This window comes from Empidonax traillii, unplaced genomic scaffold, assembly GCF_003031625.1.
Source record: "Empidonax traillii isolate 1590-97213 ecotype Southwest subspecies unplaced genomic scaffold, ASM303162v1 scaffold94:size1391941, whole genome shotgun sequence".
Taxonomy (NCBI): domain Eukaryota; kingdom Metazoa; phylum Chordata; class Aves; order Passeriformes; family Tyrannidae; genus Empidonax; species Empidonax traillii.
Window position 1 is genome coordinate 646,862 of NW_020955287.1, and position 27,543 is coordinate 674,404.

The 27,543-nt window shown below is 35.9% G+C and overlaps 1 protein-coding gene across 6 annotated transcripts in view; it reads right to left on the reverse strand.

Annotated features, from left to right (window-relative positions):
- Positions 1 to 27,543, reverse strand: part of ROCK1 (Rho associated coiled-coil containing protein kinase 1) — an 89,945-nt gene that overhangs the window by 33,143 nt on the left and 29,259 nt on the right. For 4 of the 6 annotated variants that reach the window (XR_003571016.1, XR_003571015.1, XM_027881746.1 and 1 more), the window contains exons 2-17: positions 23,748 to 23,829; positions 20,358 to 20,458; positions 19,392 to 19,529; positions 18,139 to 18,314; positions 15,259 to 15,343; positions 13,176 to 13,320; positions 12,761 to 12,899; positions 12,267 to 12,358; positions 11,924 to 12,083; positions 9,961 to 10,027; positions 6,377 to 6,465; positions 4,805 to 4,853; positions 3,769 to 3,904; positions 3,305 to 3,396; positions 2,926 to 3,172; positions 1,073 to 1,179 (exon numbers count right to left, since the gene is read on the reverse strand). Coding sequence is in view for 4 of the 6 variants with exons in the window: in XM_027881746.1 (XP_027737547.1) it covers positions 1,073 to 1,179; positions 2,926 to 3,172; positions 3,305 to 3,396; positions 3,769 to 3,904; positions 4,805 to 4,853; positions 6,377 to 6,465; positions 9,961 to 10,027; positions 11,924 to 12,083; positions 12,267 to 12,358; positions 12,761 to 12,899; positions 13,176 to 13,320; positions 15,259 to 15,343; positions 18,139 to 18,314; positions 19,392 to 19,529; positions 20,358 to 20,458; positions 23,748 to 23,829 (1,905 nt within the window). In the remaining 2 variants the exon portion in view is untranslated. Of the gene's footprint in view, positions 1 to 1,072; positions 1,180 to 2,925; positions 3,173 to 3,304; positions 3,397 to 3,768; positions 3,905 to 4,804; positions 4,854 to 6,376; positions 6,466 to 9,960; positions 10,028 to 11,923; positions 12,084 to 12,266; positions 12,359 to 12,760; positions 12,900 to 13,175; positions 13,321 to 15,258; positions 15,344 to 18,138; positions 18,315 to 19,391; positions 19,530 to 20,357; positions 20,459 to 21,694; positions 21,765 to 23,747; positions 23,830 to 27,543 lie in introns of those variants that run through there. The other 2 variants (XM_027881748.1, XM_027881747.1) reach the window with 2 other exon arrangements.

The following is a 27,543-nucleotide window of genomic DNA, read 5'->3' on the forward strand; positions in this document are numbered from 1 at the left end:
ATCACATTTCCTCTACTCCCTTCTTTAATGTTAACTTTTTGTTATCAAGAAATTATCAGTGTTATTTTCCATGCTTAATAAAAAAGGTTAACAAACAAAACCTGTACTCAGTGCTCTGGAGAAAACTTCATTAACTTTTTTCAGTAGTCAATCAATTGTTAAAATAATGGAAACTTCTCCATTTGAATAGTAAGTAGTCATCTAAATTGGAAACATACAACTAATGGACTGAAAATGCTAGAGCACAGAGGAATCTGATTTATTGTTACCTGGATACCATTCTGTTATTTCATTGCTGGAACTGCCAGCCATTAACAGTAACTCACGAAACAAGCACTGGAGATGAGCTTTAAGAGACAGGGACTTGCCTTTGAATAGCTGCTTCATGTAACATCAAATTAGAATTGCTTGCCCCTTCCCTCATAGGTAGTCACACCTTTCTGGTTTATTTGCATACACTGCACAGCACAGTAAGGCTTTACCTGACCTCAAAACACAGAGCTAACTACATAGTCTGTCTGGAGAAAGGGTGCAGGATTTCCTTTTACTCTTCTTTACTTGTTTCTCCATCTTATGGAGGGGATCAGAGACAATAGGGGAACATGCTGCTACCATTCAGAAGGAAGGATTGAAAGACAGAAAAATCGAAATGCTTCAGCTCCAAAGTTGATCAAAAGGCCTGGCACTGTTCCAATCAAATTAAAATCCAATAAAAGCAGAAATTTAAATTTCAGATTTTTAAAAGTTCATAGAGTTTCAGAGGCAACTCTCTGCAGCCATAGTTGGGCAGGCAGAAAAAGTTTCCTTGCTAGAGGCAGAAGGGTTGGATTATTGAATCTGTGATAGTGAACAACAAACGAGATTTTCATGCCAAATGCTACAAGTAAGAACTATCCAAGGATTTGTGAGACCATCCTCATGAGATTGCAAATTAGCACTATTTAGTTAATAATTTTAATATAGGGCTAATTTAGAGTATATAACAGAGGAATTGGAAACATCAATAAATACTCAGTGAAAATATAGTCAAAAGCGGACAAAGAACATTAGTCCCAACACCATTTTACCATACCTTTTCTGAATGATTAAGCATATCCTGTACTTGTTTTCTTTCCGCTTCCACTCTTTCGAGATTGTTTTTAACATTTTTTACTTCTTCTTGTAAGGTTGTAATCCGAACTGCCACAAGAAATTAAATACCACTCAATATTAGTTACTTGACTTAGATCAATTGGCTTTTTAACTTTTATTGATTTCTGGGCCCATAAAGTATTTACGGCTTCAAAATTTTCAAGCACGCAAAGGCTGTAGATTGTAGAGGAAACTGACCTTTTTAGCCACTCTATGCACGCCATCAGTAACAATCCACAAAAACCAATCACATGCAAAATTGGTACCTGCCTTCCATCACTTCCCATATCTAATATGCAAAATGTCTTCCATTAATCCAAGTTCTGCTATGCTATGCAACAAGCACCTTTTCCAGTGTTAACTTCACTAATACATAGATAAGGTACATTACACAGAAAGTCAGTCTCAGATGGATCTACAGGTACTAATCCAATATGTATTTACCCAACTGTGACTCAAATCATGGGGAGGTCCCAGTTAACAGGACACCCACCTACAAGATGGCATCAGAGGAGGTTTAGATTGGGTATTAGGAAAAAGTTCTTCACAGAAAGGGTAGTGAGGCATTGAAACAGGCTGCCCAGGGAAGTGGTGGAATCACCATTCCTGGATGTGTTCAAAAACCATGTGAAGGTGGCACTTAGGAACATGAGGTAGTGGTGGACTTGGCAGCACTGGGTTGACAGTTGGACTCAATGATCTTAAGAGTCTTTTCCAACTGAAACCACTCTAGGATTTTAAGTGCTCTGACACAGCTGAAGGAACTATTCCCCCTACCACACAGCATCTACTGCAAGGCCCTGTGCAGCATCAGAAGTTTACAGTAAATACTAAGTAGAATCACGTCCTCACAAGTTGGAAAACACCTTTGACGACCATCTAGTTCAAACTCCCTGCCATATGCAGGAACACCTTTCAGTAGATCAAGTTGCTCAAAGCCCCATCTGACCCAGCCTGGAACACTTCCAGGGACAGGGCAACAACAATTTCTCTGTCCCAGGGTCTCACCATCCTTATTGTAAAAGATTTCTTCCTATATATAATGTAAATCTATTCTCTTTCAATTTAAAACCATTACCCCTTATTCTAAAACTACAGGTCCTGGTAAAAAGTCTCCAAATTTTAAGATTCCTTTTAGTATGGAAAGGAAAAGTCCTCATCCAAAGACTGTGACTCATGGAAACCTCAGTACTCCAGACAGATGGTTTAAAATGACAAGTTAAGAGACAGGATCCATTAGCACAGGCACAGTCATGAACTAATGTATCTGAATAGTTCCTGGTATAAAGAATCAGTACAAGTGATAGGAGGTTCCAAGCATCCTGAAAAAAAGGGATTCCACATCTGCATCCCTTACTATGTCCTTCATCTTATAAATGTAGAATCATAGTAAAAGAAAACAATGCAATTTAACAGCAAGATCACTTTCTCCACAAACGAATCAAGAGAAAGTGCAGGATACTTCAATGTGGCAACTGCACAAGGCAGTAGGAGAGTGGTGTGTCTTCTCTAGCACTGTATCAGCTGTTCATATTTTTGCACAACTGGGCTCAGACTTTTAGCCAGAGAAGCCCCAGATTCACAATCACTGTTTGCCACTCTTTGGTTTTGATACTCTCCCTCCCTCCCAAGAGCTGCTCAGACATAATCCAGGAAATAAGATCCAATCTTCAGAAATTGTTAAATCACAGTTGGTTTGCAGGTTGGCTTTCCTTTCTTTATCTAACTGTACTTTATTTAATGAAGTAGGGTCATCACAATTTTTTCAGTAAAATATAAATACAGAAGAATTACCCTGTAGCTCTCCAATCATTTCAGATCCATGACTTTTGTCCCTTCGTTCCGACTCCAAAGCTGCTTGTAGTTGGTAATAATCTTTCTCCACCTGCAGTTTTGTGCTTTCCAGGACTCTGCACCTTTCCTGCAGTTCTCTATTCAGTGATTCTAACTGACTTAATGACTTGCTCATTTCTGTGTTACCCTTCCTCAGTCTTGCTGCTGTATCAGATTCTGTCCTCAGCAAATCATTCGCTTCTTCTAGCTGTTAAAATAAACCAGACAAGATTCTCAAATATAAAAATTATTGGGTCCAGTTTGGTTACATCTGAATGCTCAATACATTTGAATGATGACATCTAAGTAATAATGAAGACAAAGAACAGAAGCAACATACCTGTTTTTGTAATTGTGTTATCTTCTCATTTGAAATTTGTGAATGCTGGCTGATTTTTTTCAAGTCTTCCATCTGATCTTTTAGTGTGGACACTAATGAGAAATGGCACCATTAACACAGCAGATTAAAAAACATCCTTAGGGTTTTGTTCTTGGGGTGTTTTTTTTTTTTTTACAAAAACATGCTCTAAAAAATTCCTGGCATATAATACTCTTTTTGTTGGTTTTTTATTAATTACATATATTTTTATGTCAAATTTTATGCTTGCAAACCAACAACTCACACTGCAAAGAATTTGAAAATGAGAACAAAAATATTGTATTCAGACAAAAACTCAAAATTTGTGTTTATTATTTGAAAAGATACCTTTAAAGTTGGATAGCACTTAGGATGTCATGGTAGTATTATACCCCAAAACAAATCATATACCTCATCAGTGCCAATGTTTGGTCAGTATGGCATACCTTCATTTTCCACATTTCGTCTTCTTTCATTCTCTTGTTCAAATTTTCTTTGATACTCATTTATCTTATGTTGCAATACCATCTTTTCCTTCTCAATCTGAGACAGTGTTGTTTCCAAGTTCTTCCTCTGATTTCCCTAAAATAAGAAGCAATTGTATTTTCTATTTACTTTTTAAGGAATGATCCCTAAACCAGTATCTCTGCAACTAATTAATTAGGGAAACTGATGCATTGTTTCCAATGAATGAGTTTCTGGCTTTCTTGAATATGTTTTCAGAAACTATGTCTTTTTTAACTTCTGCATGACAAATTTATGAAATTACTAGGAAAACTGTTGTTAATATGATTATATATAAAGTAACCATTAAAATTATTAAGAGACAACATAAGGACTCAGTAGAAAATCATCTGTATAATAATTTTTATAGTAATTGATTTTGATAAACTCCAGAGAAATTGTGATGAGCAAGAATAAGCAAAATATTTAGCAGAGGAAAACATAAATCAGCATGATTTACAGAAAGCAAAAGCTTTTAATATGTGTACAAATAAAAATGTATCTCCAGATGTAAATGGCCAGTCTCTTCGCGAACGAAGAACCGGGGAAGGTCTTTCCACCTTCCAGCCTGCGCATTGGATTTTTTTTTTTTTAGGTGAGACACAGTGTGCGCGGAACTGAGCCCACCCTTTAATCCTGAGGTTCATCTGCCGGGGCCAAGCACGCTTGGACGGTGGCAGTGAGGTCCTCAGGACGTAGATGGATTGCCTTACAGGGCTAGCGAGCTCCATCTGCCCAGGGAGTGTCCTAACCGGGAATCGAACCCAGATCTCAGCATTGACAACGCTGTGGTTTAGCCACTGCACCACCAGGGACACTCTCTCCAGATGTAACATATTGAAACATGATGGTTTGGTCTCCAACTTAAACTCAGTCATGGTTTTTAGTCACAGAAGAAATATCTTAGAATCATGAAAGTACTATTCTTTACTCCACTCTCTACCCAACTAAGGTGGCTTCAGTGAGGAAAAAAATTACCTCTTCATCCAGTTCTTTCATTATCTTGTCTAGTTTTATATTTGAAGATCTAAAAATAAAAAAAGCTCATTAAACAAGATACATTATACATCGTTTTTCTAGTGAAACAATTTGTGACCGTTACTAAAGTGAACATTCACATTTTGACTAATGCTGAAGAAGACAATCAACCATTGGAAATAACTCGTAAAATATAGTAAGTAATTATCCACTTTGTTGCAGAATAAATATGCAAAACTTCAGGTGTCACATTTTATTCCTAAATCTGCAAATGTGAAACAGAGTATGTACACAACAGGTTATCCTTAAAATTAGAATACCCTGGTAAACTGCTAAAACTTCCTCTACTTGTGACTTTCCAAATACCTAAAATAGTTCCTTATTCAGCAGTAAGCAGCTCCCTACCATAGATAAAGATATCTGAATAATAGGATTTGAAAGTCCCTATTTTGAAGCAACGTATTAGAACACTGAAATAAAGAGTGAGGTTATCTGGCAACAACACTGACACACCCACTGCATTTTTGTAGCTAAGTAGCCCTCTTCAAAAGAGGTCACAAAAAGGAACCAGACAATGCTATCTGGCAGGTACAAAAATGAGCATTTACAGCAATATATCCCATCTACTAACTCTGCAGTGAATGGTACGACATACCAGAAGACACACTGTTGTGTTCTGACAACTTCAGTAGTACTGCAGGAGGACAATTACTGAATATCCTTCAAGCAAGGTACATCCTGCTTGTGGAAAGCAAGCAGAACGCGTGAACACTGAGGTTGTGTTGAAGCAACCAAAAGTGTCACACAGCCTAAATTCCCACCAGACCACTTGGGTTACCAGTTTACACATCAGTGGCTTGTACAGCTACACACTTTGGTCCTAATTCACAAGCCTAAATTCTTCCTGTATCCTGTACCTATGTTGCCTCCTGGCATTATTTAGTCCTTCAGGAAAACACTTCAAAGAGAGAACTGATTGAAGGGGAATTTAGTTTGCATGAATCTAAGTAAAAATGCGTGGTTATCAGAAAGTAAGAATCACAACTGTTTGTTCATAAGTGTAGCTGCAAGAAAAATGCAAATTCTCACTAGTTACTTCTTTCAATATGGTAGAAACAACTTTAGAAAGCAAACAGCTGTTCTTATCTGTCATTCACAAAAAAAAAAAAAAAAAAAAAGGTTTTCCAACAAGTACCCTGTATTTAGAAACCAGCTAGTTAATTTTAAAAATCTAATACATGCCATATATACAGTATCTTATCTTCAAGAAAAATCAGCATGATCAGCGTGTACCTCAGTGCAATAAAACATCTGACTACAGAGATATCAGATAAACTCAAACACTCGAGTGTTCAGAAAGAATGTGTGTTACACGGGTGTCAATGAAAAGAAAACATTTTCTTCATACTACACTCAAGAAAATTTTGGAATTACTTAAATCTGTGCCTGGAACTCCCTTGGAGAACTACAATACCATTCTTAGTGTTATTCTGGTAATCCCCAAAGCAGTAACACAGAACTGAAGTGTCAGATGTATTTAAACTATGTAAACAATAAAGTTCAAAGTCTCACCTGCACTTTTGCTCCATTTCATCCTTCAACTGCATTTCATTATGTAGCTGTTCTTCCAACTCATAGATCATCTTCTGCATATTTTCCAGCTTTAAATACATATTTGTACATGAAAGAACATGCATTAAATTTAGAAACTTTAAAAAAGCATTTCAGAATATTCAGTTCTGCGTAGATTGTATCACAGCTTACTCTCTCCTATCAAAACACTAATTTTTTACCTTACTAAAATGTGATGCCCTCCCACCCCAAATGCTAAGAAATTTAATTACAAGAAACAACACTGCTTTGTTATTTGCATGCACACAAAATTTTAGGGTATCATCAAAATTCACAGGGCTAAACTAAATCAAATTGTCCTTGTTTTATGTATCTTCAGAATCTGGCTAAAGATATCACTGCAAAGACATAAGAAAGCACTTTAGTTAGTCTCAAAATTTCTTTTTCTAGCATGAACCACCACATGTATTTTGCAATGCATCTTCAAGCTCCCAACAAGTTCAGGAAGCAGAACCAGGCTTATCGGTTATTAGCAATGGGGAGAAAATGTTCTTAATATCTATTTAGTCAGATGTTACGTTTTTTACAGCTAGAACTATACTAAGGTTTGAAAAACAGTAACAAACTTTAGATGCTAATACAGAACATTACTGTATAGCATGTACTGTTTGCCAGCAGGATAAATTAAAAAATTCAGTCTTTTCATGTAGTCTTAAAATATCTACCTTCTACTGAATCCTGGGCACAGTAATCCCAATCCAACATCACCAAAATCCTCAGTTAACAAGATGGTTTCAACTTTGAGGAAGCTCATTAAGTCAGTCTTGTGCTGATTCACTACAAACCTTTCCACTGATCTTGTCAGTATTTCAGCCTATTTATTTCTTCCACTTTTCCCTCAACACTCTTGGAACTGCATAAAGAAGAATTATATTCCTAATCTAGGTTCTCTTCAAAGCAACATATTCAAGTGGTTCTGATCTTTTGCTTTCTTGTTTCCTGGTTTAACTCCAAAAACTCAAAAAACCTCCAAAAATTAGACATCTCAGCACTTATAGGGCAGCTCCAGAAAATGAATTACTGGTGTGACATAGAATATAACACTATCAGGCAATGGTTGTAGTGAAAAAAACAGAGATGGCCTCTAAAGCTAAACTTTGAGGAAGGAGGACCAGTATACAACACATTTACCTCCTTGGTATGAACCAATCAGAAATAAAGCAAGAAGCAAGACTACTTAAAGGCTATCTCTCACTTTAGTAAAAAAGGACCACAGCAAATGCCAAATGACAAAACAGAGGATAAAGAAGTTTCCATGTAATTGCTCTTCCATTTCTTGGTTATTCACGTTATAGCCCTTCCAGACAGGGTGCAGACAGGAACTAAATGGGACAGATGAGGAACAGGTTCAAAAAGACATCTGGCAACTGGAGCATTTCTGTACTGGCTCCTACTAGTTTGGACAGCTATTGCATCCTCTTGCTTCTTTCTGTCTCTGGATGTTCTCACAGAGGGCTGTACCCCAAGGGGCCTATCTAAGCTTGCTGAGCAGTCTAATTATATCAGTACAAGACAACAGGCTTCCGGACTAGTTCACAATCTGATATCAACAGACTAAATAATACCTTAAGAAAATCCTGAGTTACAATTAACTCAGTATAAAAGCATTCCTTTAAGTTTTAGTTTGTTCTCAGTTTCCATTTTGAGCAGGAAGCAGGGGAGGAAAGTACTGTAGAAAAGCCTGTGTAGAGCAGAGAAGTCAAGAAAAATCCCTTTGGAAATGTCATACTTTTTTTTTTTCTCTCTCTCTATCTTAATCACCACAGCATAGTGCATCTGGTTCTGCACCCTGAGGAGTGAAGAAAAGTTAAGGTCCAGTGCAAAAGAATCTCTTTCTTAATATCTAAACTGTTGACAGGTGGTTATGGTAGCACTAAACCAAAGTAAACAATGAGATCTTAAAAAAGGTTTGAAATCCAGTAAAAGGATGTTGAATTCCATTTCTGTTTAACTTCACGGTCTAGTTCTGTCAAGTTTTACACACTCACAAAACACAATTAATTTCTTGGAAATTTGTGGCACTCAGTCTCTCCTAGAAGACACTCAGTACCACTTCAAAATCAGATAGACCAGGTAACATCTTGTGTTATATTTCCAGAACTAATTAATTTGCTAACCATGTGTCAACATTACCGTTTTCAATGCAGCATGTAATGAAAGAAAAACAGCTGAGAAAGAACTGTGGGGTAAAAATACCTTGTAGTAAAAACTTAACATTTATTTAAACCTCCCTATATCACTCAGATCCTTCCAGAGTTTCACCTCCCAAAACTCGGAAATGACAAGACATTCAAATCTATCTGACAATATGGGCAGGACTATCGAGGGTTCTTGAACTACACACAGTTGCCTGTATCCCACTAATCACGCCAAGTCCATTCAGTAACTCTTTTCCAAATCAACCAAAAGCCAACACGCAGTTTAAGTATCTTCAAATATTTGAAAGTCTGGCTCGTTTTTTAAATTTTACTATATCAACAGTTAAATGCTTATGAGGAAAGCAAAATGTGTGGAACACATCAACATACATAAAGAATCAAGACACTGCAATGATTAATTAATACATTTGCTCAAAAACGGACACAGTTTCCCTGCCCTTTCAAATTTTCTCTGGATAGTGCCATATATCATTAAAACCCTTACATTGCAAGTTTAAGAGAAAATGGAACATAGATTGATATCTGCTTCTTTTCTACTCTCAACAGAAAATATAGCAGAACTAAATACTAACAAAGTAAATCCTAGTCAAAGCCAAGACTTCTTTTAGTTAATTATCAATCCTTTGAAAAGTTTTTTTTTCTGGAAAGAATGGAATTTTTAAAATACAAAACCAACCTAAGGGAATAGCTTGATTTACATCAGAACTTACAGAGAATCCAAGTAGGCCTTGTTTCAAACACCTTAGGGTACCTGCCTAGAAACCCAACTGTCAGGGAGCTTGGGAAGCAGTAACTGAAAGAATTTCTGATCATTTCTTGCAAGGTGAACTGCAAGAATGATGATCTTCATTGCCCTAATTCCCAATAGCTTGTGGGGTAGCCTTGGGAAGGAGCAGAACACCCAAGCCTGGCACATTATCTGCCACCTCCCACTTGGGTTCATAGGAAGCCCAGCTCCAGAGTTAAACTGGTGGGTTGCTGGAAAGCCCAAGTTTCCCATCCCACTCATGTCCAGGCTCCATGGTTGCTGCAAAGCTAGCATACATATCTGAGATAGACAAAGCACTCTAAATATGCTGCACAAATACTTTACAGATAAAAACTGTGAATCCTTTTCCACAAAAAGAGCATGCAGTTTCAGCTATTTTATCCAATTCAGGAAAACCAATGTTATATGAAGAAGTGAATTCTGTTTTTTCAATCATTTTATTAGGGAGATCATAGTAAACATCTAAAAGTTATTAACTGGTTTCTCATACTTCAAACACTAAAAAAATTTATGACATTTCTAACTCAAAACAGTTTATGTCCATGCAATAGATTCTTTACTAGGACAAAACAAAGCTGAAAATCAGTAAGACATACCACACTTTTGTCCACAGTCGGGCCTGTTCTGTTATCATTGGAATTTTCTGCAGAGGCAGCTAAATACCTGCAAAAACATATTAAAAGTTATATTGGAAGAGTTGTTTATTTAAAGGCAAGACTATGAAAAAAACACTAAAATAATAAAATCATCCTAAAAGATAACCTAAAAGATTTATTGCTCCAAAATGTGGATAACCAAATAGCAACATAATCATTTAAGCACATTTAACTGAAAAGCTTGATTTATTGTAAAAGGTAAAGTAGAAAGCTGCAGTAGAAACTCTGTAGAAAAAAGGATTTCTGCCAAATACTAATACAACCACTTTTCTTTTTTAATAAGCATTAAAAAAAAATAATCTTTGCTTTCCTTGGTTACAACACTCTCATTGGCTTCCATCCCATAAATATTTACTCAGGCACTTGTGCAGCAAGTAGCAATAATGAAGCAAAGTCTGCAGAGCTTGTGTATCTTTCAACAAAGTTACTAAGAGTTCCACACACAAAAAGTTTGCCCTGAAGCCAGTGTTCTTATTTTACGTAAGTGTTTTCTAAAAATACTACAAATTTCTATTCATGACAATTCTGAAAAGTCAGGTAAATAAATACAAATCACTATCTTCAAATTCCTTTGGTATCTGATGTGATTTTCTTGGCCTGATAACTGAACTGGAGAGAGTAAAGCATCTCTTAAGTGCATCAGATTATGTGAGAAGAACTCTCCAACACGTGACCTGCAAAAGATGGTCACTTCAGACTTTTCAAGACAATAACACCAGCAGAATATTATAGGACAAAATTCAATTCTAGACCAGCATTATAGTTCTAGTAAGCCTACAAATTTATGATAGTATTTAGCAGCAGCATTCTTCCATGACAGCAAAACCACAGTCATTTAGTTCTCCAAATTCCTGATACTGTCTCCCAAAAGGGAAGATGGGGAGAGAAGAAATTCTGATATTAACAAGCTTCTGTATGCTACTTCACCTTCTTGACAACATATTCCAAGATTTTTTTGCAAGGCAAATAGACTCAAAGACTCTCAAACTGCTGAACTCACAACCTATATGAAAAGCCTGCAAGTCCTTCTATGCCTCACTATGCAGAAAGCAACAACAAATCCAACTCTCTGCAGAGATGGAAAGAATTTCACCACAGGCTTGGAAAAGTGTTTCCTCTTTTATGCAACATGAAAACCAGATTTATTTCCTCTAAGGTTTTCCTATGCAGAAATGCTATTAAAACTAATATTCTCTATCTGACATGGTCTACTGGAAGTTTTAGCCCATTTTGGACCTGACTGACACCCACCGCAATTAAAAGCAGCTTTCAAAATAACAAAAAGTTATTTAGATTTCTGAATGTAGATATAGCTATCCACAGGGCCTACAATAATAATGACAGTTGAAAGTATGAATGAATATAATTTTAACTTTCAAGTCTTCCAAGCAATAGTGAAAACTGTAAAGTGTCACAATCTCACTCTGCAGTAGATGGGTACTTAAAAAGAAATTTATAAAGCAAAAAGCAGGCAAGTAGGAAATATTTCTAGTAAGCTGAGGTTTAATTTACTACATGCTAAAACAGTGATGGAAAGAACGGAAACTTCATCTACAGCTCAGGAACAGTAATTTGCAGTAAAACAAATGGACATTCCTACCCCTGATTCATGACTCTACATATACAATTCAGTGCTCTGCAGGTAACTCTGCCTAGTGGATTTTTCTTGCTTAGCTTCTGCAACATTACTATATAATCTTCTCATAGCAGAACAGGACATTCAAAAACACAGTGTGATATTTTAAGGAGCTGATGCCTAGCAGAGTATCAAAAGACTGTAATTTATTAGTATTCTGAATTGTTATTAAGCATCCAAATAGACTTTTATCTAAATACTGGTTGGTAAGAGTCAGAAAGTCTGTTGACAAGAGAGTTACCACGAGCTTGCTCTCTGCACACGTACCGACGGTTGCTGTAATACGTAAATCCTACAAAAGGAAGCTGGTTGCCCACAAACGCTTTTGGTATGGGAAATGTTTCTTCCTCTCCTTTGTCTTCTTCCAGATCATCAAAATTACTCGTGTCAATGTCACTACTTAAGTCAGGCACAACTGGTGCTACAGCTGGGAAAAATGCAAAATAGTATGATAATAATCATTATATTACTCAAGTGACTAAGAAATCTATTTCCTTGGTACAGGGTAAATAAAATTTTAAATTCTTTTAAACAAAATACAGAGGTCCTTTTGCTAACACAATACATAAGTAAGCCAGATCATCATCTCTGAAAAGAGCACTGTACTTACTGTCTCTGAGTGTTTCCCAAGCCCACTGATCATTTTTGAAGAAAAGGTGTCGTTTAATTTCTTCTACGCCATTTCGTCCCAGTCTCACTTCCCTGTTAAAGACAGTTTTGGTTAAACATGTGAGATTACATAAATTATTCTGAAGGAAAGACTGATTTTAAGGCATAATATAAGAACAAAAGCAATAAAACACCCCTCCAACTATGGTAAGAAGTAGACATAACTCAAAAGTTTTCATAAGAAGATAACTATATGAGCACTACAGCTACATTTCAGAACACGGTCTGATTTTAACTCTTGTCCATAAGAAGCTCTGCATCATGGACACACAGCTGCCAAGTTGTTACACTCCATTCATGCCAAGACAATAAGAATTTCACTTCTCTTGAGCGGTTTAAAAGCCCACATAAAACAAATATGTATTTTCCTTCATCATGAAAAGAAATTGTCTTAATAAAGGCTTATTTTTGTTGTGAATAAAATTTAAGTCTTACCTATCAGTTAAAAAGGCACAAATAAGGTTTTTTGCCTCTTTAGAAATGTCATTGTCATCAGGGAAAGTAAGGGAGTTCTTATGGTTCATAATCTTACTGTACGTTCCAACCAAAGAATCTGCATAAAAAGGTGTATCCCCTGAAAAAGCAGAACCACAAAAGTTAAAAAGCAAACCAAAAGTACTTGATTTTTAATATGTGAACTACACACGCAACAATGTAAGCAACAAGTAAACAAGGGGTAAGGCCAAATGTTTAAGAACTGTGACAGAATTCTTCTAAAACATATTCTGTAAATACCAGGATCAGTAAATCACAGGTTATGTCAGAAGAGTAATAAAGTGGAAAACAACAGTGATTTTAACATGAAGTCTGATTAAGCAGTGTAGTCAATTCTGATTATCCGACTACTCACCTACAAGCATCTCATACAAGAAGACTCCAACTGACCACCAGTCACATTCTCGCCCATAGTAACCATCACCTCCCTGGGACTTCAGTACTTCAGGAGAGATATAGTCTGGTGTTCCCACAGCCGTATCACATCGTACCATACCTTCCTACAAAGACCAGGAAAACACTCAGGTCCAAATATAGGATCCAAAATTGCAAATCATTTCCAAGAGTTTATGCACCCTAAGCAACATCAACAGATCCACATCGACTTTTGTCAACAAACATTCTTTTTTGAATGGGTATTTTAATATTTTTGAAGTCTAAACTGCTACATCCAGAGCAAAGCACTAGATCTGTCAGACACAGTGAAAGTTACTTTAAAAACTTCTGTTAGTATGCAAGAAATAATGAGAATTGCACCTAGGCCCTGCACACACTGTTCATGCCAACATAAATGTGTCATATACTGATAGGATGTACTGTAAATAGTGAAAGCTCCTCTGTTAGCATAAATGGGTCAACATCAGGGATTTTGCTGACAGGAACAGATAAAGTACAAACTTTTTATCTCTGACTCAATATACTTAATGCCAGGAAGACTGGGCTGTAGACAGGGCTTTGAAACTCTAAGTAGACAGACTTCAAAACAGGTAACAGGTGAGGAGAACATTTGATGTTCCTCACACCCCTGAGAAAGGGCTGGCAGATCTGAGATCAGTCACACTGGAGCTGTCACCCAGAATGCTGAGGCTGCAACCACACACCATTTCTAAGTGCCACTCAGGCACTTCTGAAATAATCCTAAGCCATTCCTAGGAAGGGATCAGTAGAAATGCTTGCATTAAAATATATAACTAAGTAAATAAAACAAATATTAATCCAGTGTTGCATGTGCAGCAAATCCAGAATGCATCTAAATTAAACTCCTATGCTGAGCAGCTTTTCTTCTACAGATTAACCTTCCTCTTTCAAAAGACTAGAGGAACCAAGACTAGGCTCAAGAGTCAAATCGGACAACTTTGTTCAGAGTAGTACAAAATCTAAGATTATGCTGACACAAGTTTACTTCAGTGATGCTAATGTACAGCAAAGTTTTGCAACATTTTTTCTATTTTTTTTTTTTTTGCACATACAGCTTAAGCAGCAAGATAGTGCTTTTCCGTAATTCAAAATTCCTCTCTGTGAAGAACATAATCAGTCAAGAATAACTCTATATAAAGTCAAAATAAAGCCAAATATTGTGTCAGCTATTCTACTGAAGTGGGCTGTTAGTGAGAAAGCTCTGAATTTGTACACATAACCTGCATTTGGTTTTTACTGTGGCCTTTTATTTATGGCAAAGCAGCCAAGCACAGTAATTTATTCAAAGCTCCTGGAATACGATGAGAACACAATGTACATATTACACTGACTCTACTAAGTACCACATATTTCAGATTGTTTTCCTCAAATATACGTGCAGGCTAACACAAACCAATCCGTTTTGTCTAGGGAACAGCAGTGCTTCATGGTATGTGAAATACTGTTGCAAAATATTTTTTTAATGACCTCAGGATATATTTTTAAAAAAGAAATAATTCTCTGACACCTGCTTCCTTCAGATTTTTCCTTGTGCTATGTCAACATGTGGCTAATAAGTACAACTGGTATTCAGCGACTCGCACGTCAGTTTTGATTCTCTCATTACTGACACACTACGTAAAAATGATCTCACTTCTTCGCATTAACTTTTCATAACCAAAGACTTAAAGAAATAACCCTGAGGATCTAGAGACAATCAAAGGCTTGACTTCAGAAAGTTTCTCTAGAAAACAGTACCCAAAGAACCACTTCTGCATTTTACCTTGTCGTTGAATAAGATGCATGAATCACAGGATCACAGAATGGGTTGGGTTGGAAGCAACATTAAAGATCATCTAGTTCCAACCCCCTGCCATGGGCAGGGACATTTTTTGCTATGACCATGAAGAGCAGTAATGGGAACAGAGTGGAACTTTCAACTCTGCTCATCTAGCTGAAAAGTTTTCAGTGTATTTTCTTTTCACTTTTAAGTATGTTTTCCTTTCACAAACAGAAAAGCGAAATTACAAACATATGTTTACCTTGTTCATCTTCATACAAGTACCAAAATCAGCTAATTTTAAATGACCAGCTTTATCTAGCAGCATATTATCAGGCTTCACATCTCTGAAAGGAGAAACATATATATTTTTTAAATTAAATAAATAAATCAATTTAATTTACTGAAACAATAGAAGTCTTTCAGATGCAACATTATAAGGAAAACCAGCAACTTTAAAACACCACCACTACCTCCCTCCATATTTTTTGTGCTTTCTCTAAGTATGATGCCCAACACACAGACTGTTGAACTACAGCATTTTTAAAAAGTACAGCGGATGTGAGAACACAGCCTTAAGTCTCCGAATTTAATAAATCTGGACATCAATCTTGAACCTCAAGTTCCTAAAAAAAAAAACACTCACTGGTTGAAGAATGAGTGAGTTATCTCAAACAGACACTGAAAACATAACTACTTCTCTGTAACACTTCTATTTTAAGGGAATAACTTCAGGGATGCCATTTTCAGAATTCTATTAATGTGAACAACTATTTTTCTATGACTGAAAAGGATTATTGAGTATTGCCTTATATCCTTTTCCACAAAGTCCTTCCATTATAGAACAGAAGTTTTCATAAAGTAACTGGTAAAGTGCAGCATGGGGATGTTACTGAATATACTGAAGCAGAATAGTAGGAAACAATTATCAAGACATCACAACACAAGTTTCAGGACAAAGTATGTTTCAGAGACCTCAAAGAAGAACTCTGGACATAACTGTCAAATAAAATGTAGTGTAAATGTACCAGTATACTCACAGAATAATTTCGGTTGTGAGGGATTTTTGTAAAACTCTCAGTTAACTGCCTGACCAAAGTATAGCTACCAAGTTAGATTCAACTTCAAAGTTATATGAAGTTACTCAGGGTAAAATCCAGGCAAGATTTGATTCTTTTCTGAGGATAGAGATTCCACAACATCTTCAGGGCTCTCTTCCACTGCTTGACCTCCCTCATAGTGGAGAAAATGATTCCTAGTGAATAGCTAGATATTCCCTTGCTGCAATTTGTGTCATCCGTAGCCTTTCAAATTTTTGGCATGTAAGTCCAGTCTGGCTCCACCTTTTCTATAAAGTCCTGCTGGGCAGCTCGTGACTGAGGTTTTCTGTCTTTCCTGAACACTGCTCATGTTGTGAATTAAAACATAGTGTTAATCCCTAGTACCAAACTTCTGAGGAATCGCTGGTAGCTGACTGTTGGTTGGACAGTATAATCCTTTGTTCTACCTATTCAAACTGCACCTTTCTAGTCTGGCTACATCTACAACTCTGCTGAAGTCAAGACAAACAACACTCACTGCTCTCCCCTCATCAGTGAAGCCCATCATCACAGAAGGCAATTGGGTTGGTAAAGCATGCTTTACCCTTCATAAATCCATGATTGTTTCCAATCACCTTCCCATCCACATGCTTGGATGGTTTCCTGAGAATTTAATCCAACTGCCCTTACAGTGACTAGCCTGCAGCTTCCCTGACCCTCTGCTCCTGGCCCTTTTTGGGGCAAGACAGGTGTGTGCCATTTGCTTCCTTCCACTCATCAGGAATCTCTTAATCCCCACAGCACTCCAAAGGTGAGAGAGAGCACTATCATAAGGTTCATGGTCAGCTCCCTCGTGACCTTTGGCACATCCCACCTGCTGCCTTGGGCATGTGCATGTCCAGTTTGCATAACTGGACTCAGACTGATCTTCCTCTGCCAGAGAAATGCCACTAGGTACAGGGCCCTCACAGGCCTGAAGGCAGATCTTACCAATGAAAGCCGAGGCAAAGGTGGAAAAGTAATTTCCATGTCCTTTGTCACTCTGTCCCTGATCCCTTGAGCAGTGGGCCCACATTTTCATCAGTTTCTTTTCATTCCTCAGAGTTGAACAGATAACTCCAGCGGAAAACAAATTCAAAAAACTCTGCTGGTTTCAAAATAATCCAAATTTTCACGAAAAAAGCTTGCTGTGTTGCAGGTAACTTCTAATGCCTGCTTTCTAAAGCTTGCAATACACATGCACAAATGGTTCATTCAGCCAGATAATTTATCCATCAGAAGCAGCATAGCTACATAATTAATGATGCTCTAGATCCTACTCAAGCAATGGATTAGTACTTTGTTTTGCTTTGTGTTTGCTTTTTTGCAAAAGCTTATATGTTAACACTGATCTTTTGACCAAATTGCAAATTGAAAACTTATATACTATAGAGTATACTATACGCTTACTCAAGTTCTTCCTGTATTTTCTGTTGAAAAAATTATTCTTCTGCTCCCGGTTAATGCAATTAAAAGCTAACAACAGATACAATTTCAAAAATTAAAAAGGAAACTTCTCTACCTATCTGAGAAGTGTCTACATTTCACTTTAGGGCAAGTGCAGACAAAACTAAGCTAAGTCCCTTTGCTCTGCATCTCAGTTTTCCTTCTTGTCCTTTACAAGAGAACATATGGCTGGGAGATTTTCCTCACATTGTTCACAGATTCTTGTTTCATGGGTCACTGAGGCTTCAAATGCCTAGCAGAGAATTAATAATTCCTAACAGTGGATACTACTGTGATCAAATTCCCAAAACAGCTTTTTCTAATAAAAAAAAAAGAACCATTTTGGGGCCAACATGCATTTTTATTCTTGTATCTCTTGGTACAGTGGAACAATTTTATCAGTTCCCAACATTGGCCTGTTGAAAGCCTTCACTTTGACTGTATCTCCTCAGACTTAATAGTTTCTGATGGCAAGAACTTTTGAAGCTGTAAGATGGAATAATTATGAAATAATATCGAAGTAATAACATTATTAAAACTGCCTAAACAAACTGAAGTCATTCTGGCAGCACCAGGAATAAAACCTCACCATGTAACAACACTTTTTAGTTTCTCACCTGTGTATAAAACCCATTGAGTGAATTGCATCTAATGCAAGTACAACTTCAGCAGTGTAAAATCTGGCCCATTTCTCCGGAACATCGTAGTTACTCATTAAATTCACAAGGTCCCCACCAGGCATGTATTCCATCACCATGTAAAGGTAACGGTCATCTTGGAAAGCATAAAACAACTGTAAAAAGCAAATGAACAAAAGATAAGTCACTGAACATTCCAGTTTTCTTTAATGTTTTGCTTTTGGAAATCAAAGGCATTTCTGCACAAACTGATTTACAAAGCAACACAATTGCTACAACTACTGCATCAACTTTGCATCATCTTGCAGACCTCCTAAAAATAAATTAATCTCTAAAGCACATTTCAGACAGATTTTCCATCCCTTTATATTACAGTGGGAGAAGTAGAGTGCTGGTTACAAGTTAAGGTTAGTCAATCTAATGCAATAGATCTTGAGATCAATTCAAAGACCATTTATTACATAATAAGAAAAAATGTTTCTTTCCCACTAGGATGCTACTTGACAAATACGCAAACATGAAATTACTGTGTTGCAAACATCTGCCTTATTCTATTTGTATTATCACTAAATGTTTATTTTTCTACTGTCAACATATTTATTGTATAGAAAATGAGCCTAAATTTTATACAATTAAATAAAAATATTTCCCTTAAAGTTGTCAATGCTGTGTTCATCAGAGCAGATTTAAGTCTCTTAACTTAAGGGTAAGAACAGTTTAAATTAACAAGTTGACGTGTGTACACAATGCACGATTGGTTCAAACACACTCCTTAGAACCTCAAAGGCAGCAGTGCTTCCCAAAAAACTGTCAGTAATAATACTGAAATGAGGGAAAAATAATCAGAGCAGGCACAATTTGCAATCAAAGATACACAAAGAAATCAGAATATACAGAAGCTGTGTCTTAAGCACATCTTTCTGGTATGCTGGATGCCTCAAAGAATTACTACAGAGCAGACTCACCAACACATATCTGGCAAAGAGCTTTAATAATAAACAGAATAGCTTAACATCTTGTAAATGTTGTGACAAAATACAGTTCTGAAGCACGTGTAGTATCTATTGTTTTGTACAGCATTCCTGATGTCAATAATGTATTTCCCTAATAGACCAATTAAAAAAAAAATAGACTGTGAAATGCAAAAAATGAAAACATGCAATTCCAAGTCATGCAGTGTTGTAACCAAACTATTCTATAATGAAAATATTTGAAAAAGAGTATCACTATACCTGAACAACCCAGGGACTATTAGCAAAAGCCATAATATCCCTTTCTTCCCAGAAGAATGCAGAATCTGATCTTTTTATCATCTCAAATTTGCTCAGAAGCTTCATAGCATACACTCTCCTTGAGGATTTATGCCTTACCTATGAAGACAAACATGACATACAGAACATATTAGTTTGCCATATTAACATATGAAGAACATCACTGAAAACATCACTTGTCCTGCTTCACTATTCAACACGTTTTATAAGACGATTCACATTTTTATAAAGGATTATATACCGTAGGCCTAGAAAATTATTACATTCTATTATCTGACAAAGCATTACTTTTAAAATACTTGCTGGAACTATTCAACATAGAAGTCCATAGGCTTAGCAGTCGTTCATGTAATTTGCATATGTGTCTTTAAAAGGACAAATATTAGCACCTGTTAAATACTACAAAGTTAAAACTACAAGCATTTTCCAGAGTTCATTAGTAGATGTGCATAATTGCTGCCATATTTCCAGTTTCTTCCACCAGCTCTCAATTAAATAAAGCAGGATGAACAAGCCTGGCTGCTAACGTATCACAAACAACACACATCTCTCATCTGTGAGAACTATGCCCACAAAAATCTGGTGTAGTCCCTGAACTGGCAGAAACTCTTCTAGTCCTCAAGACTTCTTCAAGTGTCCGTGTAAGGAGCAGTAAAGGTTAATTTTCTTGATTATGAGGAATATATATTCCATTTTATTTTAACAGAGAAGAATGATTACAATGCAGAATAAGTACTTGTGGACTTTAACAGTACTGAAATACGACATTTTCAAAAGCATTTCCATGAGTTATTAAGTAATAAAATTTCACTGAGTTAATGGTTTTAATATCGTAAGACTGCATCTGCTAAACCCTGTACTCAGAAACAGATGCATGAGCAAATACTACAGAATACAGTCAAATGTACAAATAGAAACTTAACTTACCAACTGAACCTCCCCAAATGCCCCTCTACCGATCACCTTCACCACTTCATAATCCTCAGCTTTCATGCGCAGATCTCTCATTTTATTTACCGTGTCTTTATCTACATAGAACAAAATTCACATTTCTTATATAATCAACTTAATTAAACCCAGTCATCCAATTTCCTTTTTTCATAGTTTTTTAGAAGAAGTCCTGCTCAAAGAACCTACCTTCCTATTGAAAAATTCTCTGCAGAATGCATGACCTCATTCTCATTACCACAGTAACCAAAACCTGACATAAACATAATGCAAGGACTCTACCGTACAATCACATTACAGATGTTAATTTAGGAATTTCTTTAAAAATAATTACCTAAAAAAAAAAAGCTCTACAAAAATTTCGTATCCAGCATGGTCTTGCTGTAAGCTCATCAGCATAAAAAGATTATTTCTGAATAAATATGCAACACATTCAGGAAAGTATCAGAACTACACTACAAGAAATTTGAAAAATAGTTTTTTTAAAAAACAAAGCTTTCACTTTTCTGCACTTCTGTGACTCCTAATACTAAAAAAAAGAGTAGATTTTAATTTAAAACATGCAGTGGGAATCATGGCAATTATTTATATAAACCTGTCATTCTATAAACTACAATAATTTACAAACTCCCAGTGGGCAGATATTCTAATTCCAAATTTGGTCAAAGATTAAAACAGTCTATTTTAATCCATGTGGGTCAACACTGGCATGAGATTACGTAGAAAAGCTTCATGCTTCAGTATTTCTAAAAGCAAGGAAGTTCTACTAAACAGATATGCTTCAAATAAAATAAATTATGCAATGATATTTTCAAAAATAATATTCTAGGCCTAAAAGTAAAGTTTAGAAAGAAATAAGGACAGGGGAAGAGAAAGAAGGAGAAATCAAATTTTTTTAAAATTATTAAAAAACTACGAGGCAGATGTCAGAAAATTACAATTAGATTTCTACCTACACAGCCCACGATTTAAAACAAACACAGCACATGTACAATAAAATTTCAGTAAGATTTTATTACCACAGCAGGAACACACATCGTTTTGTTTGACTAAGTACTCTGTTGCATTACTCTCTAATGTAAAGCCAACCCTTTACAATGCAGCACATCACTAGCTGATTTCAATAAATTACAGTAGAATTGCAAATTCTGATAAATTCTTACACAAGGATCGAAACATTCAGTAATTCAAACAAATAATGGATTGCCTTATTTGCCCTGGTGAAAACTGACCTATAGTAGAGGAGGAGCAAAACTGCAAAAAACCAAAATGCAGAAACTCCCATGACAGCAATTTTCTAGCTATTGTTAACTTACTGCCTAGTAATCTCACAACAGGAGGTTCACCACTTCTGAATGAACAGCTGGACATTGGTGCAAAAGAAAGCTAAGCACAATATGAATCCTTTAAATGGTATTCAATCACAAGCCTCGCCTATGCACAAAACAGAACTGAGGAAAATACATCTGAAGGGCAGTCTCTGAAGTTTGGTTATAACCCTGGATTCTGTGTTGAAATAAACTGAGACTCTGCTGCAAAGTATGGCTCTCAGCTATCTTTAATACTGATTTCCTTATTCTTTTAATTCTATATGGTAGAAAATTAATAAGCTTCTATATTCGAAAAAATCATCCTCAAAACCTCTGCCAATAGAAGCAGATTTTGGAGGTTCCACAAGTAAGAGGGGATAAAGTCCATCTGTCTATAAAACAAAGGAAGCAAACTCATTTTATTTGCCACCTAGAAATTTATTTTAAACTTCTACAATAATGGTGCAAACTGGACCACTAGTACTGCAAAAAGACATTTTAAACAGTCTTCTATTAGAATTAAAATGACATGAAAATGTCTTTTTTTTTTAACAGAAATTCAAGGCAAACTAGACTTGACAGTTCCCTGTAAGGCAACTATTTGCACATCCACAGCTCACTTTCATATTTCCACAAACACTGCAAGATTAATGTTCTACAGGCAGTTTTAAGCAAAATAAGATGTTCTGTTCTCCACTTCCATATTACTTCAGGTCACATCTTACAACACAGTATATAATTTATACCTACAGATATTCATTATCAGACCATAAACATAAATTTTCTTTCACTCAATTGCAAAAGTGAAGCTTTCTGAGACTCACTAATAATTTCACTATTCATAAAAATTACATGCAAAGTATCTGTTGCAATGAGTATTTCCTTTGCCTAATACAACTTCTCTTTTCTCCAAGAGTTTCACCACACCTTCTCAGTAAATAACTGAGTATACAAATGTGTATGTAACTCGGTGTATGATATCAAACACAGTTTGAACTGTGAAAAGTTAAACAGAACATTTGAGCTTAGGCTTTTCAGCAACCAACTTACGTACAACTGAGCCATCAACTGGATTTAGTGGACTTATAAATTCCCACAAATGGAGAATAACATAAAATAAACCCCACAAATTCACTATCATAGCTTTCAGTTTCACAAAATAAACTATTTGAAAACACCTTGGAAACAAGAAAAAAACCCAACATAAATTTCAGTGAAGCAAAGACAAAAATTATTTTAGCGAAATTACTTTATATTTGCCATGAAAATATAAAAATCTAATAATATTAGCTTAATTTTAAGGTTTGCCCATTTAGTCCACAGGTGGGAGCAAGTCTTGAATCAGCTAACATTTCTGCTGTGATTTCCAGAATTTGTCAGTTTGGTAGCCTTTAGAAAAGACTTGATTTCTAACTGTCTTTTTGGTTTCTTGTTTGTTTGTGGTTTGTTTATTTTAATTTAAAAAATATGGAACTATGACTTTTATTAAAAACATCAACCTTATCAGTTTAAAGTGCTATTATAGAGTAGAATGTGCAGGAAATCTGGCAGTGGACAAATACAGAGTAAATACAGAGAATTCTGCAGACAATATTCATGAAAAGATACCTTTTATACTTTAAAAAAAAAAGTTTACAAAAGACAATGCTCCAGTCTGTGAACAAATCTTTAATACAATTTCTTGACACTCTATGCATCTTTATGATATTTTACTGGTAATTGTTTATGATATATTAGCACATGAAATTAGAAAGCAAGTTATGGGAACCCAGAGAGTTGCCCTAACAAAAACAGCAGGCCTTTCTCTTCACAGGCTTTGTGCCACTGCAGACAATGCCATTTACAGGGGCAACAGATTGGACATTCAGTGTCCAGTGAATCAATGCAGGGGATGAGATTTGCACAGTTCATTTGTCAGTTCTCACTGGGAAATAAATAAATAATCACTCTTAAAACAACTTGCATCCCAAAACTTAATGCACCCCAAATCCCCAGCTGCCTTCCAAAAAGCTAGAACCACTTTTTTCTTTTTTGATACTTAAAGACATTAAATACTTACACCTGTTTAGGAAGTTATCAATGTTTTTGTTTTTTCTTAAGGCAGGAAAATCCAAGTCATATACCAAAGCATCTAATCCATCCTGAAAAGAAAAACAAAACCAAAAACCAAGCAAAATTAAGAATTTGGAAAAATAATTACACATGCTGCTAATTGAAGAGCCGAGATAAAAAAACAGTTGTACCTGGTAATTTTCCATACAAATCATTCACATTTATTTAATTATTCAGTTAGCAGTTGTATGAAACAGCTGTTCCTCTTCATTTCCACTGGACTCCTCAAAGCTTAATTCCCATCCATACCAAAACAAACATACTTCTATGAATTATTAATTACCTTAATTAGCTCCACACTTAAATGAAAAAATTATTTTTCCAAACAGGAAAAGGAACAAACAGCAGTTTTAACACTATTAAATTGCATTCATCAGTATTAAAAAGTTCAACAATATTAAACAGTTCACCAATATTAAAAAGTCGCAAAGTATCACACAGTAGGGACTTGAACATGAAACGGCAACTGGCAAACAGGACAATGACAGTAATTTATTTTGGACAGTCAACCCCACAGACACATTTTATTCACTGGAATCAGTGGTAATTTTTATTGGCTTTATACCTTCCAACTTAAATCTAGGAAAAAAGGCTGTCTAAATTTGTCAACAGGTATACATGATTCTTCAGTGGATAGCATCTTTTTGGAGAAAAACTTAACCCAATCATTTGGCTAAAAACCACAAATATGGTGTCTAATGAAAAAATGATCAAGTATTCTAGGGAATTACATAACAAAGAATTAAAGAGCATTGGGCAATCTTCTCTCTCAGCTATGTATTGTTTAAGTGACAACTGCAAAAACAAGGAAGAAGGTCATAAAATACAAATTGATGGATGTTAACAAGACATGCCAGAGAAGTACTGATATTTACTTGTCCAAGTCATAGCTACGTGTCCATGCTATCTATTATGACCTCGTTGGCAGCGAGGCATTAGACCAGAAATATCTTTCATCTGATCAGATCTGATGGGACCTTATTTGACTGTTTTCAGCTTTTAAAGGATTTTTCAATCCTTTTTTTCAGGATTGAAAGCTGATCCATCGGTCTTTGACAGCTACATGTATCAAGTAACTGTGCCTAAAGAAAAGCTAGAGCATAAGTTTTTTGAAAGCTTATTTCCCATGAATATATAATTGAGAACACATTTGATCCAGACTGAAATAATAGTCTTTGATCCCTCACCTCAAATTCAAACCTTTTTCGCCCTCATTCTTCAGGAGATTTTTGACTATATATATAAAAAAAAAATCAAACGCTAGCAAAATCAAAATTATTTATAGGTTTGCAGTCCTCTCTTTTTAAATGTGCAAGATAGAAATTATTTACTTCAGATATAATGAGAATGAGCAGTAAAATCATGGTAGAATTTGAAAACAGGTAAATACAAGGATAGTCAGAATTGCTTTAAAAGCTGGATATTATTAAATTTGTCAACTTCATAAAAAAACATTCCTGTTTTCAGTTACCTCTACATACAGTGGTTCCTTTTGAACTAAGAAACATTAAAATGGAAATTATCCAACTCAAGAAAAGTATCACAGTACTTCCACTGCTCTAAAATAGAGTCAGGTTTTGCATCTTGAGTGTATTAAAGGATCGTCTTTTTGGACTGAAACTGATGATGAAAAATGAAAGCAAATGGCAATGAAATAACACTTAACAGGTCAGTAATAAGAGTGTAAGAAGCCAAGAACAGCTCAAGACGGATGCAGAAGTAAAGATATGCAGGGTAAGTGTAACTTAGCAAGAAATACTTTGTAAACTACTCAAAGACACCTTTTCCAAAGATATACAGTATCTATCCGGGAAATCCAGGAAAGAATTTCAATTCTTTGGTAAATTCAGCAGAGAACCATAACTGCTTGCACAGCAGTACAAAGTACACTGGTAGGTTCTGTGCATTTATCTCCACGCTGTGAGAAGCAGCACGCAAAGAACATCCACAAGAGTGCTGGGCCACATCCAGGGATTTTTAACAGCAGATTAGTGATGGTGATGAACTGTCAAAATTTGGGGTCCAATCTGCCCCGAAGCCTTCAAATCTGTAGACTCAATCGATTTATCCATGGACATGGCTAACACAGGAAACACACACGTCAAGCAGAAGCACCAAATTCTCAAAACCCTGGTTTGCTCTGGGGCTGTGCAACTACCTGCTTCAATTCAGGGCTTGCTTCAAAAGCCAAAATTCCATCTTTTTCTTTATAGGAAGGAAGGTTTTAAACACTGAATACAAAAATACAGTAGAAATGGGAATACATACAAATTTTTAACATCAATCTTTCATTTGCATCATACTTTTTCTTTCAAAATGCTAAAATATAAGCCTAAGCCAAAAGAAGCATGAAGTAGAGAAAGTGTCATGGTTTCCTTGGTCTCTCAGGCATGCTATGTATTTTGTTGTGTTTCTTTTTAAAAGTTTTAAAATAAAGATGGAAAGCAGTATACAAGATCACTTTTAACAGAAAAAAAGCAAAATTCAGTACTGTTTAATTCAGAATCCACCATATACAATGTTTCCTGTTCTGTTCTTCACTTTTCAGATCTTAGACATGAACTCAGTCAAGTAAAACACTTAACCAAAAACCTCTGAAATAGATTTAAGCTACTGATCTCACATTCATTTTAAATCACATTTCAAGATCATGCTAACAACGCCTAAGGAAGCTCCATGCCAAGAGTTGTTTATTTAAAAGGCTCTTCAATAATCAGCACAATAATCAGCTCCCCTTCGCTGCAGTTTACGGTGAATAAACTACCCCAGTTCAAAACTTTCATTAAAAGCAGTAAGGGTGGGTGGCGTCCCTATAATAATTAAGAGACTTGTAAATCCTCAACTCTCAAAATATTTAATTTCTTCAACTAAAGTTTGTTTCTGAAGAAAAAATAGCACTGGCATTATTTTAGAGGTGGACTGCAAATACAAGACTAAGCTTAAGGTAATTTTACAGAATTGTGAATAATGGAAGTAAAATACTCGGGATAGCTATTGTTTAACATGAAACAGCCTTTCTATTTCACTTACATTAGCTAAAGCAGAAGAACTTGTGTACGCTACAAGCTGTCCCAGCACAAAGGGAAATAGAGAAGCATGGCTATTTTAAGTGGTATCACTGGTGAACAAACAGGGAGGAGTACACAAGCTCAACAGTGAGAAGGCAATGCTGGTTCAAAGTGGTACAAGCCAGAGAGAGAGGAATATGCTATCAAGTTGTAGCTATAACGGCTAGAAGAAAAAGGGTAAAGGCCAAATGAAAAGGGACAGGATCATTACTGTCAATGGCTGCAGAGACAACTCATCTCTCAGCTTTCTTGATTTCATCCTGCTCAATCTTTCAATGTCACCTATTTTCCTAATACAGAAAGGAAGATCTTTTTTTCAAGACCTATAAAAGCCACACTCTTCTCCTCCTAAAGAAAAAGGATACTAAAACATCACTATAATAGGCAACCATACATCAAACAATTTCACATGCTTTATTAATGTAACAAAGCCTCATTTTTATGATGGACTTTTTCCCCACTTGGATGGTTTTCATGTATTTTTAGTATGTATCTTCTTTATATACAGCACATTCCATACTTCTTAGAGACACATACTGTGGCTTAGAGGTATTTTCAGCTAATGCTAAGTTCTACCTTATTCTGTCATTACAGAGCAATTTTCCTATTTAGCTTTGAGGTCTTCGCAGACATTTTCCTTTTAACAGTTAAATTAGATTACTAAAATACATTGGT